The sequence below is a fragment of the Panthera tigris genome, chromosome B2, assembly GCF_018350195.1.
Source record: "Panthera tigris isolate Pti1 chromosome B2, P.tigris_Pti1_mat1.1, whole genome shotgun sequence".
In the NCBI taxonomy this organism is placed as follows: Eukaryota; Metazoa; Chordata; class Mammalia; order Carnivora; family Felidae; genus Panthera; species Panthera tigris.
This window is the reverse complement of record NC_056664.1, coordinates 2,717,936-2,729,727: the sequence shown is the minus strand read 5'-3', so window position 1 is coordinate 2,729,727 and position 11,792 is coordinate 2,717,936. Positions and strand designations below refer to the sequence as shown.

Sequence of the window (11,792 nt, the reverse complement as noted above, 5' to 3'; positions counted from 1 at the left end):
ATTGTCTCTGAGTGTCTATAAACCCTAGACTCACATTCAATAGCCTGTTCAAGTTCATAATCTTCTTTCCTATTGTGATTCATTCAACAAAGACTGTTTGGGACTCTAGTACATGCCAGATTCTTTTCAATCTCTTCATGAGATATTACTCTTGTCCAGGTTGTATTTACTATTAAACTTGCCTCACATGGCATAGGGGGAAGGGAGGTTATTTCTAAGAGCAAGCCCAGTTATTTTGCTGGAAACAGAATGATTCACGTGACGTTGGCATTTATAGGAAGTACAGACTGAGATGCTGTAAAAAATATTTCTCCACTACACTAAAAAAGTTTGAAAGGGAGTTGTAATGTGAGACAAAAGAAAATGAAACATTGGATTGATGATTTCCTGCTATGTTACTGAAATTGCTGTCAGTGATAATTAGTCAGGATTAGTCATCCTGCAAAGTGAACACTGGGCGTGATGAATTCTTCAATCATTTCCAAGATGCTTCCCAATCAATAACCACGATTTCAGGCTCCATTCCCAGCGTTCATTAGTTTATGCATCAAAATGTATTGTTCCCCTTCTATAAAATTGGTAATGGTAAATTTCTCTATCTAGGCACTTTCGGAAAACACATTTTTTCTCCCACAAATTAGAAGTAAGGGAGCGAGACGCACGTATTTCAATTCTTGATGGCAAACAAACATAGAGGGAAGGGACAGTGCAAATTTGCACCTTACTCAGAACGACTAGATTAATTTTTTTGAGAAACTACAGTTACCTTCAGTGTTCATGCATTCACAAAAAGACAGTGTCCCTGCTGGTCAAAAGCCCAGGTTGTGGTCAGTCTGAAGCCTGGTGAGAGCCCCTGGGAAACTTACTGAACCTCCTTCACATTCACTTCGCTCATCTAGTCAACAGAGATCAGGAACGTGCCAACCTCAGACAGTCACTGGGAGAAAGTGCACCCACGTCTAGGGCAGTGCCTGAAACACAGAAGATGCTCCCGTTCAGGGGCTGTTTATCACCCCGTCGCTCCCCAACAAGGAAGGGTGTGTGCAAACTCTCAGGCCTCCACCCAGAATCCACGCGCCGACTCTGGGAAAACAGGGCTGGACTGAAGCTGCAAGAGAAAACAGGGGAGTCCTGCTAACTGTGCAGACTGAGTGCCATGGAAAGAGCGAATGGCAGCACCTCCTCAGGATTCCTCCTCCTGGGCTTCTCCGACAGGCCTCAGCTGGAGACGCCTCTCTTTGTGGTCATCCTGATGGGCTACGTCCTGAGCTGTCTAGGCAATGGCACCATTATACTCCTGTCGCTGCGGGACCCTCGCCTGCACACCCCCATGTATTGCTTCCTCTCCAACCTCTCTTGCATGGACCTGTGTCTGACCACCTGCACCGTCCCTCAGACTCTGGCCAACCTCAAGGGGCGGGACAAGACTATCACCTATGGCGGCTGCGTGACCCAGCTCCTCATCGCCCTGGGGCTCGGGGGCGTGGAGTGTGTGCTCTTGTCGGTCATGGCCTATGACCGCTACGCCGCCGTGTGCCGCCCACTGCACTACCTGATCATCATGCACCCGCAGCTCTGCCTGCGCCTGGTCCTAACTGCTTGGCTCACAGGGTTCGGCAACTCGGTGCTACAGACGGCCCTGACCATGACCCTGCCCCTGTGCGGGAGAAACCAGGTGGACCATTTCTTCTGTGAAGTGCCGGTGATGCTCAAGCTGGCCTGCGCCGACACCTCCATCATCGAAGCTGAAGTCTTTGCGGTCAGTGTCTTCTTCCTCGTGGTGCCTCTGTCGCTCATCTTAGTGTCCTACGGCCACATCACCAGGGCCGTCCTGAAGATCAAGTCGGCCCGGGGCAGGCGGAAGGCCTTCGGAACCTGCGGTTCCCACCTGATGGTGGTGGTCATCTTCTTTGGCACGCTCATCTCCATGTACCTCCAGCCTCCCTCCAGCTACTCGCAGGATGTCAACAAAAGCATTGCGCTCTTCTACACTCTGGTGACTCCCCTACTGAATCCCCTCATTTACACTCTGAGGAACAAGGAGGTCAAGGGGGCGCTGAGGAGACTGCTGAGAGGAACCACAGGCTCCAGAGGGAGCTAATACAGGGTTTGCAGATTCTGGGTGGCTACAACCCGGTTGTCACTGAAGTCAACAAATCCTTATAAAGCACCTCCTCTGTCTAGGCCATTGTTCCACTGACTTCGACTGTGATCAGCAATCACAACACTCAGCCCTGTCTCCATGGAGCTCAATATTCTAGTGGGGAGAACATGGGTTCAATAAAAGAATGTAAAAATAACTATGATGTATCCTCTGTTGGAATGTATACAATAATGAGAATCAACAAATAATAGCTACATACATCAGCATGAATGCCTCTTGCAAGCACACTGCTGAATGAAGGAAGCCAGCTGCAAAACAGTTCATACTGTTCGAATCGAATGGTATAAAATTTATTTTTAATTCATGTGAAATTCAAAAGCAGGCACAATGAATCTGTGGTATTGGAAGCCAGAATGGTGGTTTCCCAGAAGAGTCATGATTGGAAGGAGACGTGGGGGAGGAGAATTCAGGGTTGTGCTTATATTCTGATCATGGATCTGAGCGCGGTTGATAGAAGGTGTACAACATGGGAAATGTCATCAGACTTTACCCTGAAGCTACTTCCACTCTCGTGTGCATGATGTGCTTCGAATCACTTAATTTTAATGGGTTTGAAGCAAGCCCGATATGATCAGAATAGTATGATACTAAATAATCACATAAAGATTTGTGTTCCTTTCACACGTGATTGGCTTTGTATTGCAAATGAGCTATGTTACTTCTTTCCAGTGTAGTGAACCAGTAGACTACACAGTGCTTATGACCTTAATAATATTTAGTCTAGTAGAATGAACCTTACCTAACTTTCCTTCGAAGACCTCAAAAGAAGATCATTTGTACAGTGAGTTCTGGTTCTCTTCTTCCTTCTAAGTTGATTTGCAATTGTTTTATGGTGTCCATTTCATTTATTTCAGCTCGATCTTGGTTATTTCTTTCCTTCCGCTAACTTGGAGCTTATTTTGGTCTTTTCCTAGTTCTTGGAGGAGTAAAGCCAGGTTATTTGTTTAAGAATGTTTTTCTTACTGTAGTCCTTTAAATGCTGTAACTTCCCTTTAGCATTGCTTTAGCAGCATCCCATAAATTTGGTAAATAGTGTTTTCTTTTCGTTTTTTCAAGATGTTACTTGATTTCCCTTTGATGTCTTTGACACATTGGTTTGGGGGAGGTATGTTATTTAATTTTTACATATATGCAAAATTGAGCTTTCCTTTTTTTTTTTTTTTGGCTTTCCTTCGTTGTCGATTTTCATTTTCATAGGGATATGATCAAAAAAGACACTTGCATGAGGGCAATTTCCCCCAATTTGCAAACGCTTGTTATATACATTATCTTATGGTCTATCCTGGAGAATGTTCCTGGTGTGCTTGGTAAGAATATGCATTTTTGCATTTTGCATTTTGCATGAATGATTTGTCCATTGTTAATATTAGAATATTGAAGTCCCTACTGTTATTATATTGTTGTCTATTTTTCTCTTCATAACTGTTAGCATTTGCCTAATTTATTTGGGTGCTTCCGTGTTGGTTCCCATATATTTACCCTTGTTATATCTTCTTGATGAATTGACCCCCTTGTATACTGAAGTTTTTTCACTTGTTTTCATTTTTAGCTTAAAGTCTATTTTGTCTGATACAAATATAGTTACCTCTTCCCTCATAAACATTTATAAAACAACTAGCACCAGTCCTTCTCAAACTCTTCAAAGAAATTGAAGGGGCAAAACACTTCCAGACACATTTCACAAGATTAGCATTAACCTTATGTAAAACACAGATAAATCATACAAAGAAAAAAAGAAGGAAACCTATAGACCAGTATCTCTGCAAAATACAGATGCAAAATTTTCAACAAAATATTGATAAATCAAATTCAGCAGCACTTTTAGTTTCAAACACCATGATCAAGAGGGGTGTAGTAGGGATACAGGACAAAGAAACATACACAAATCAGTCAATGCAATATATCATATGAGTAGAGTGGAATAAAAAACGTATGTTTTTCTCAATAGAAGCAGTAAGGCATTTGAGAAAACATGATATATTTTCATGGTAAACACTCTCAACAAATTAGTTGTAGATGGAATGTGCTTCAACATAAGAAAGGCCATATATGAGAAACTCGTGGTAACATACTCAGTGGCAAAAGTTTGAAAGCTTTTCCTCTAAAATCAGAACAAGACAAGGATGCCCACCCTCATTACTCTTACAGAACATAGTACGGAAAGTCCAGGCATTTGCTGAAGAGACTCTCTTTTTTCAACTGGATATCTTTCCTGGTAGGTTGAAGATTAATAGGCCACTGATTTGTGGGTCCATTTCTGCATTCTCTAGTTGGGTGCATTGATCTGTATGTCTGTGTTGGTGCCAGTACCATACTGTCTTAATGTTAACAGTGTTGTAATACAGCTTGAAGTTTGGAATCGTGCTGCCTCCAGCTATAGGTATCTCTTCCAACATTACTTTGGCTATTTGGCATCTTTTCAGGTTTCACACATTTTGGAATTGTTTGTTCTCGCTCTGTGAAGAATGTTGGTGTAATTTTGATAGGGATAGCATTGAATGTGTAGATTGCTTTGGGTAGTAACTACAGTTTAACAGTATTTGCTCTAGTAATTCACAAGAATGGAATGTTTTTCCATTTCTTTGTGTCTTCTTTAATTTCTTTCCTAAGCTTTCCATAAGTTTCAGTGGATTCAATACAGCAGGAAAGAATATCCAGTGGAAAAAAAGACAGTCTCTTCAGCACATGGTGTTGGGAGAACTGGACAGTGACATGCAGAAAAATGAACCTGGAACACTTTCTTACACCATGCACAAAAATAAACTTAAAAAGGATGAAAGACCTAAATGTGAGACAGGAAACCATCACAATACTAGAGGAGAAAGCAGACAACAACTTCTTTAACCTAGGCTGCAGCAACTTCTTACTAGACATGTCTCCAGAAACAAGGGAAACAAAAGTAAACATGAACTATTGGGACCTCATCAAGATAAAAAAGCCTCTGCACAGAGAAGGAAAAAAAAATCAACAAATCTAAAAGGTAACAAACAGAATGGGTGGAGGTATTTGCAAACAACATACCAGATAAGGGGCTAGTATCCAAAATCTATAAAAAACTTATCAAACTCAACACCTAAAATCAAGTCATCCAGCTAAGAAATGGGCAAAAGACATGAACAGACACTTCTCAAAAACAGACATCCAGATGGCTAAAAGACACATATAAGATGCTCATCATTGCTCATCATCAGGGAAATACAAATGAAAACCACAATGAGATACCACCTCACACCTGTCAGAGTGGCTAAAATTAACAAGACAGGAAACAACAGATGTTGGCAAGGGTGTGGAGAAAAGGGAATCTCTTGTACTGCTGGTGGGAATGCAAACTGGTGTAGCTACTCTGGAAAACACTGTGGAGATTTCTCAAAAAGTTAGAAATAGAATTACCCTATGACCCAGTAATAGCACTAGTAGGAATTTATCCACAGGATGCAAGAGTGTTAATTTTAGGGGCATATGTACCCCAATGTTTATAGCAGTGCTATCAACAATAGCCAATTTATGGAAACAGCCCAAATGGCCATAAACATTTGCATGAAAGAAGAAGATGAATGAATGGATAAAGACTGTGGTGCTTATACCTGTCAGAATGGCTAACATTAACATCTCAGGCAACAACAGATGTTGGCCAGGATGCGGAGAAAGAGGATCTCTTTTGCATTGTTGGTGGCAATGCAAGCTGGTGCAGCCACTCTGGAAAACAGTAAGGAGGTTCCTCAAAAAACTAAAAATAGAACTACCCTACGACCCAGCAATTGAGCTACTAGGTATTTATGCACGGGATACAGGTGTGCTGTTTCGACGGGACACATGCACCCCCATGTTAATAGCAGCACTCTCCACAATAGCCAAAGTATGGAAAGGTCCCTAATGTCCATTGATGGATGAATGGATAAAGAAGATGTGGTATATATATATACAATGGAGTATTCCTTCACAATCAAAAGGAATGAAATCTTGCCGTTTGTAACTACGTGGATGGAACTGGAGGGTATTATGCTAAGTGAAATTAATCAGTCAGAGAAAGACAAAAATCATATGACTTCACTCATATTAGGAATTTAAGAGACAAAACAGATGAACATAAGGGAAAGGAAACAAAAATAGTATAACAGCAGGGAGGGGGAGAAAACAGAAGAGACTCATAAATATGGAGAACAAACTGAGGGTTGCTAGAGGGGTTGTTGGTGGGGGGATGGGCTAAATGGGTAAGGGGCATTAAGGAATCTACTCCTGAAATCACTGTTTCCCTATACCCTAACTAATTTGGATGTATAGTTAAAAAAAAATGAAATTAAATTAAAAAAAAAGAAACTGTTGTGTGTGTATACACACACACACACACACACACACACACACACACAAACACACACACAGACAATGGAATAGTACTCAGCAATAAAAAGAATTAAGTCTTGCCATTTCCAAAAACGTGAAAAGATTTTTTTCATCCCACATTCACAATAGCATCAAAAACCATAAAATACATAGGATTAAATTTAACCAAGGAGGCAAAATAACTCTACACTTAAAACTACATAAGTTGATGAAACAAATAGAAGAGAATTAAGATATCCCTGTGTTCATGAATTGGGCATTGAGAAGGGCACTTTTGGGATGAGCACTGGGTGTTGCATGTAAGCAATGAATCATGGGAATCTACCCCTGAAACCAAGAGCACACTGTATACACTGTATGTTAGCCAACTTGACAATAAATTATATTTAAAAATATTAAGATTGAAAAATTTTCACAGTATTCAAAATCATCTCTAGATTCAATGCAATCCCTATCAAAATTTGAGCGGCATATTTCACAGATAGAGTAAAAACCAATCCTGAAATCTGTATGGAGCCACAAAATCCCAATTGGCAAAGCCACTCCAACTTCCTGATTCAAACCATATTATAAATATCTAGGAATCAAACAGCATGTTACTAGCTCAAGAAGTGGACACATACACCAATTAAGAGCACAGAAATAAACCCATCCACATATAGACTACTAATATTTGAAAAAGGAGTCAGGAATATTCATGAGGAAACACAGTCTCTTTAATAAATCATCACGAGAAGGTGGGTAAATACATTCTGAGAAATGAAATTGGAACCCTATAGCACAATGCTCAAAAAATTAACTTGAAATGGATTCACATGTAAACTAAGACCTGAAATTGTAAAGCTCCTAGAAGACAGTGTAGAGAAAACAATTCTTGACATTGGACACATTGACAGTTACTAAATGAGGCTGTTCTAGTGTTGTCCCATCCGCTAACACAGCTACCCTTTATGATCCAAATTTCAGTGTAAAGACTGAAAGACTGTGACTTCTAAATTTTTTAGCTAATTGTGTCTATAGGGGTATAGTTTGTTCCATGGAGCTCTAGAATGGTACAAGATTCTACCAACAGCCATTACTCCCCCCACCTCCTGGAAAGGGTTTTTTTTTTCTCCATTCAATGTGACCTGCAGAGATAAACTGTTGCCACATACACTAGGATGTATTTGTATTTCAGAACATATTGGAAGTACATCATGTATGAGCCTGGCACTTCTAAGTAGGATAAGCTCAAGGAAACATATTTTCTTGTAGTAATCATCTTCACAAGAGGGTTCAGAGATTGGCCTACAGGAGATTGGACATGGAGCACATTTTGTGCACGAGCATGTCTGTGGGTGTGTGTGTCTAATAATATATGAATATATATGCTGCTTCCACCTAAATGCAAACGAAAATGTAACACGTTGTGGCAGACTGTGAGGAGAATCATTCTGTGGGAATAGACATGGTTTTTCTAAGAGGGGCATTGAAACCTGGGAGAGATTGATTTCAAGCTAGAAAGAACACGTTGTTAGCCAACATGTTTCCTTTAAATACATTAAAACCGTTCTCGCTTGAGATAAGTTACTAAAGAAGCTTTCCAAAGAGAATCTTGCAATACTGTTACATGTTTCCAAATGCTTGAAATGACGACTTACAAATGTGAGAAAGCATTATGTGTGACCTGCTACCACAGATTCGGGGGGATGGGGCCCTGTCAAAGGCTTTGACCACTGATCAAGACAGGCCATTGATCATGGAGATCCCAAATAACCCAATCAGTAGAAACGTCCACGATGCTTCTCTGAGACTCAACACACAAGTACAACAACTGAACAGACTCATCCTGAAAAGAGGTTGAAACCATTCTCATAAATGGTTCACGAATCAGAAGAACTTACACTTCCTAGAGACCTCGTAGATTTCATTCCCTCCAGGGGTTAAAATAAATCCACCCAACAATGTAAATCAATAGAATTAAATTTTTTAAACGGAACAAGTGTGGGAACCCAGGGAAGCCCCCCAACGTGGACCTCAACAGCATATTGATCACCGTGAATAAAAGCTACTGGGGAAAGAGCAGGTGTGAGGACACCACACCCTCCTCTGTCCCCAGGAAGCAGGAAATATCTCCCAAATGAAAGTCCCCTCCCAGGTCTAAGATGGAAAAACGACCACCTATCACCACACGTAGGCACCTTAGAGCTGAGAAGGCCATAGAAATAGATCTGCTACTTTTTACTAACCCACCACCTCAGCCCACATTCCACTTCGCATTCCCTGCTAACTGCAGCTCCAAACCCCGGTTTTCTTTCTCCTGTCAATTCCACGCTCATCTGTTGTCTCTCTATAAACGGGGTACAAACCACCTACTTTGCTCATTTCTTTGGGTCTCAATGTCCAGATTGGGCCTCCGTGTGCAGACAATAAAACTTTGGGTGTTTTCTCCAGTTACTCTGTCTCATGTCAACTTAATTCCAAACAGCGGGGAAAGAAGGAAATGTCTCCTCCCAGAAGCCAGTGTCCTGTCTCTAAGGCCACCTAGGGGAGCCCTTCCCCTGACCCCTCTGATCTCCAGTCATCCATCCTCTCCTTTCCCCATCTACATGCAGCCCCCCTTTCCCCTGCAAACCACGAGTCCACACACAGTGGTTCCCAGTCTGCACCATTGGGGCTCAAACATGCCACAAGACCACTGCGGTGAAAGAAGGCTCTCACCCGTATCACAAAACAAGCATCCAAAACCAGTCACCTGTGAAGGGTGGAGTTGGCAGGGGTCTGCGACCTGTTCCTGCCTCCTCCGTGAGCCCGGTCAGAGCAGGACTCTGGCAAACAGTAGCTGCGAAATGTGCAGACTAGGAGGTACAGGAGGGTCTCACGGGGGTGACTGCGCTCTGATGACTGACCCAGGAGTGAGTTTAGCAGGATGCAGAGGGCGTGTTCAGAGTGCAGTCACCCTACACCGCACACCCTGCCGTTATGCTAACGTGTGACAGCCCTAAGGCCAGGACAGGGCTATGAAGGTAGGGACGCATGAAACTGAGAATCTCCCTTCCCTTCTCTGGGCTCACTGGTGCCACAGGGGAGGGCCTGGGGGGAGGGGTTAAAAAGGTGACGGAGATTAAACAGAGTACATGTGATGATGGAAATGTGGAATCACTGTATTGTACACCGGAAAGAATATAAAACTGTAGGTTAACTCTAATGGAATGACCATAAAAATTTAATTAAACACTAAACTAATAAAAATGAATTCTAAAGAAAAAAATTTTTTGAAAAACAAAGAAGTGTGTTTCAAAATGAAAACAGTATCACAATGGCAACATGATACCATGGCCTGATATCTGAACAGCTTTACCAGGATGGATGTTAGCAACTTTGTCCGAGCTAAAGTTTCTTTTTCCTACATTTGCCCTCCTACTTCTAGGAAAAAGTTGTGATCCAGTCAGGCTACAGCCATTGTCATAGAGCCGTGAGCTACTTGAGAGAATCAGCAATAGCCTCCAGCAATTGTGAGAAAATGCTACAGTATTAATATTTATTACAGTGTTCCAGTGGCTTTTATTCTTATTTTGCTATGTATTATGGTGTCTTGTAACCATCCTTTGCAATTAGCAATGGAATAGTGTTCTCTAAAAGGGGGTGAAATGAGAAAATCCTGTGAAACTTTTTACAATATTAATATGATGCAGATGGTTTACGAACACTAACTCAGCATCTCTGGAGGCTGCAATGCATCCATGAACTTAGAGTTTGAACACTCACTTGCATGAAAGAATGAATTAAGGAAGCTCCCTTCAGAGTTGTCAGGGGAAATGTTGAGGACACAGAAATCTTAAAGATTCTGGCATTCGAAGTCTTCCATGAAAGGGTCTTCCCCCCAGTCATCTGGAGTCATAGTCCCTACACAACACCTTCCTCATTGCTCCCATCACATCCTTGTTCCGCAGGGTATATATGAAGGGGTTGGCCATGGGGGTGACGATGGTGTAGAAGAGAGAAATGAACTTGCCCTGATCCTGGGAGTAGTTGTTGCTGGGCTGGACGTAAGCATAGATGGCTGAGCCATAGAACAGGGAGACCACCGTGAGGTGGGACCCACATGTCCCAAAAGCTTTCCTCTGCCCTGTGGCTGACTTTATTCTTAACACTGCCCTGACTATCCGACCATAGGAGAATGTGATTAATGCCACAGGTATGAGGAGAATGATCACACTGGCAAAGAAGATCTCATTCTCATTCCCAGTGGTGTCAACACAGGCAAGCTTGAGCAGTGGGGCGACATCACAAAAGAAGTGGTCTATTTTATTTCTCCCACAAAGTGGTACAAGAAAGATGAGCACCGACTGCAATGAGGAGTTGGCAAAGCCAATGAACCACGACGCAGAAGCCATCAGGGCACACAGACGGGGGTGCATGATCACTGTGTAGTGCAGGGGCCTGCAGATGGCTGCGTAGCGGTCAAATGCCATCACCCCTAACAGAATGCATTCTGTGGATCCCAACCCTAGAGCGATGAACAGCTGAGCTACACAGGCAGCAAAGGAGATAGACTTGTCTGGTCCCCTGAGATGGACCAGCAGCTGAGGAACAGTGCTGGTCGTGTAACACAGGTCCAGAAAGCTTAGGTTGGACAGGAAAAAGTACATGGGAGTCTGCAGGTGTGGGTCCAGGCGGGACAACGCAATGATGGTTGTGTTTCCCAGCAGGGTGAGCAGATAGAAGATCAGAAGAACCACAAAGAGGACTCGCTCCAGCTGAGGCCGGTCAGAGAAACCCAGCAGGATAAAGCCAGTGAAAGAACTTCCATTTTTCGGGTCCATCTTTTCTTACTATGTGTTTCCTGTCAAGACCAAGCATTTAGCAATTTATACAATAAATCTCAAAAACAAAAAAACAAACACCAAATACAGTTTGTGGTTGGTGGATTGATCATATGAAAAGACATAGCCATGGGATTTTATGAAAACTATTTGAATAAATGATGCACCCATGAAATTGCCATAGTTTTATGAATTTAGTTCCACATTGTCACAAAAAGTAATCATTGGGTTTTTAGATTAAAAAAAAATAAAATAATGGACCTGTTTTTGCCTCAGTCATAGGAAATACGGTCTTTCAGTCTGTGCTTACTAACTGTAAAATGTACATACATCTCACTAAATGTAAATGGAGTGAATTCTCCAATGAAAAGACATACGGTATTAGAATGGATAAGAAAACATGTCCCATCAATATGCTGCTTACAAAGACTCATTTTACACCTAAAGACACCTACGCATTGAAAGCAAGGGGATGGAGAACC

At 42.1% G+C, this 11,792-nt stretch overlaps 2 protein-coding genes across 2 annotated transcripts; one reads left to right on the top strand and one right to left on the bottom strand.

The window, feature by feature from the left end:
* Positions 1-1,156: 1,156 nt before the first annotated feature.
* Positions 1,157-2,115, top strand: LOC102971933 (olfactory receptor 2G6-like). Its single transcript, XM_042985482.1, has one exon. It carries the CDS (start codon positions 1,157-1,159, stop codon positions 2,099-2,101), a length of 945 nt encoding a protein of 314 aa, XP_042841416.1. The 3' UTR covers positions 2,102-2,115.
* An 8,256-nt stretch (positions 2,116-10,371) lies between these two features.
* Positions 10,372-11,310, bottom strand: LOC102963882 (putative olfactory receptor 2B8). Its single transcript, XM_007093192.2, has one exon. The coding sequence runs from the start codon at positions 11,308-11,310 to the stop codon at positions 10,372-10,374; it is 939 nt and encodes a 312-aa protein (XP_007093254.2).
* Positions 11,311-11,792: the final 482 nt, after the last annotated feature.

Excerpts from the sequence above, each read along its gene's own strand:
- LOC102971933 (XM_042985482.1), top strand. The coding sequence starts at position 1,157 with ATGGAAAGAGCGAATGGCAGCACCTCCTCAGGATTCCTCCTCCTGGGC.
- LOC102963882 (XM_007093192.2), bottom strand. The coding sequence starts at position 11,310 with ATGGACCCGAAAAATGGAAGTTCTTTCACTGGCTTTATCCTGCTGGGT.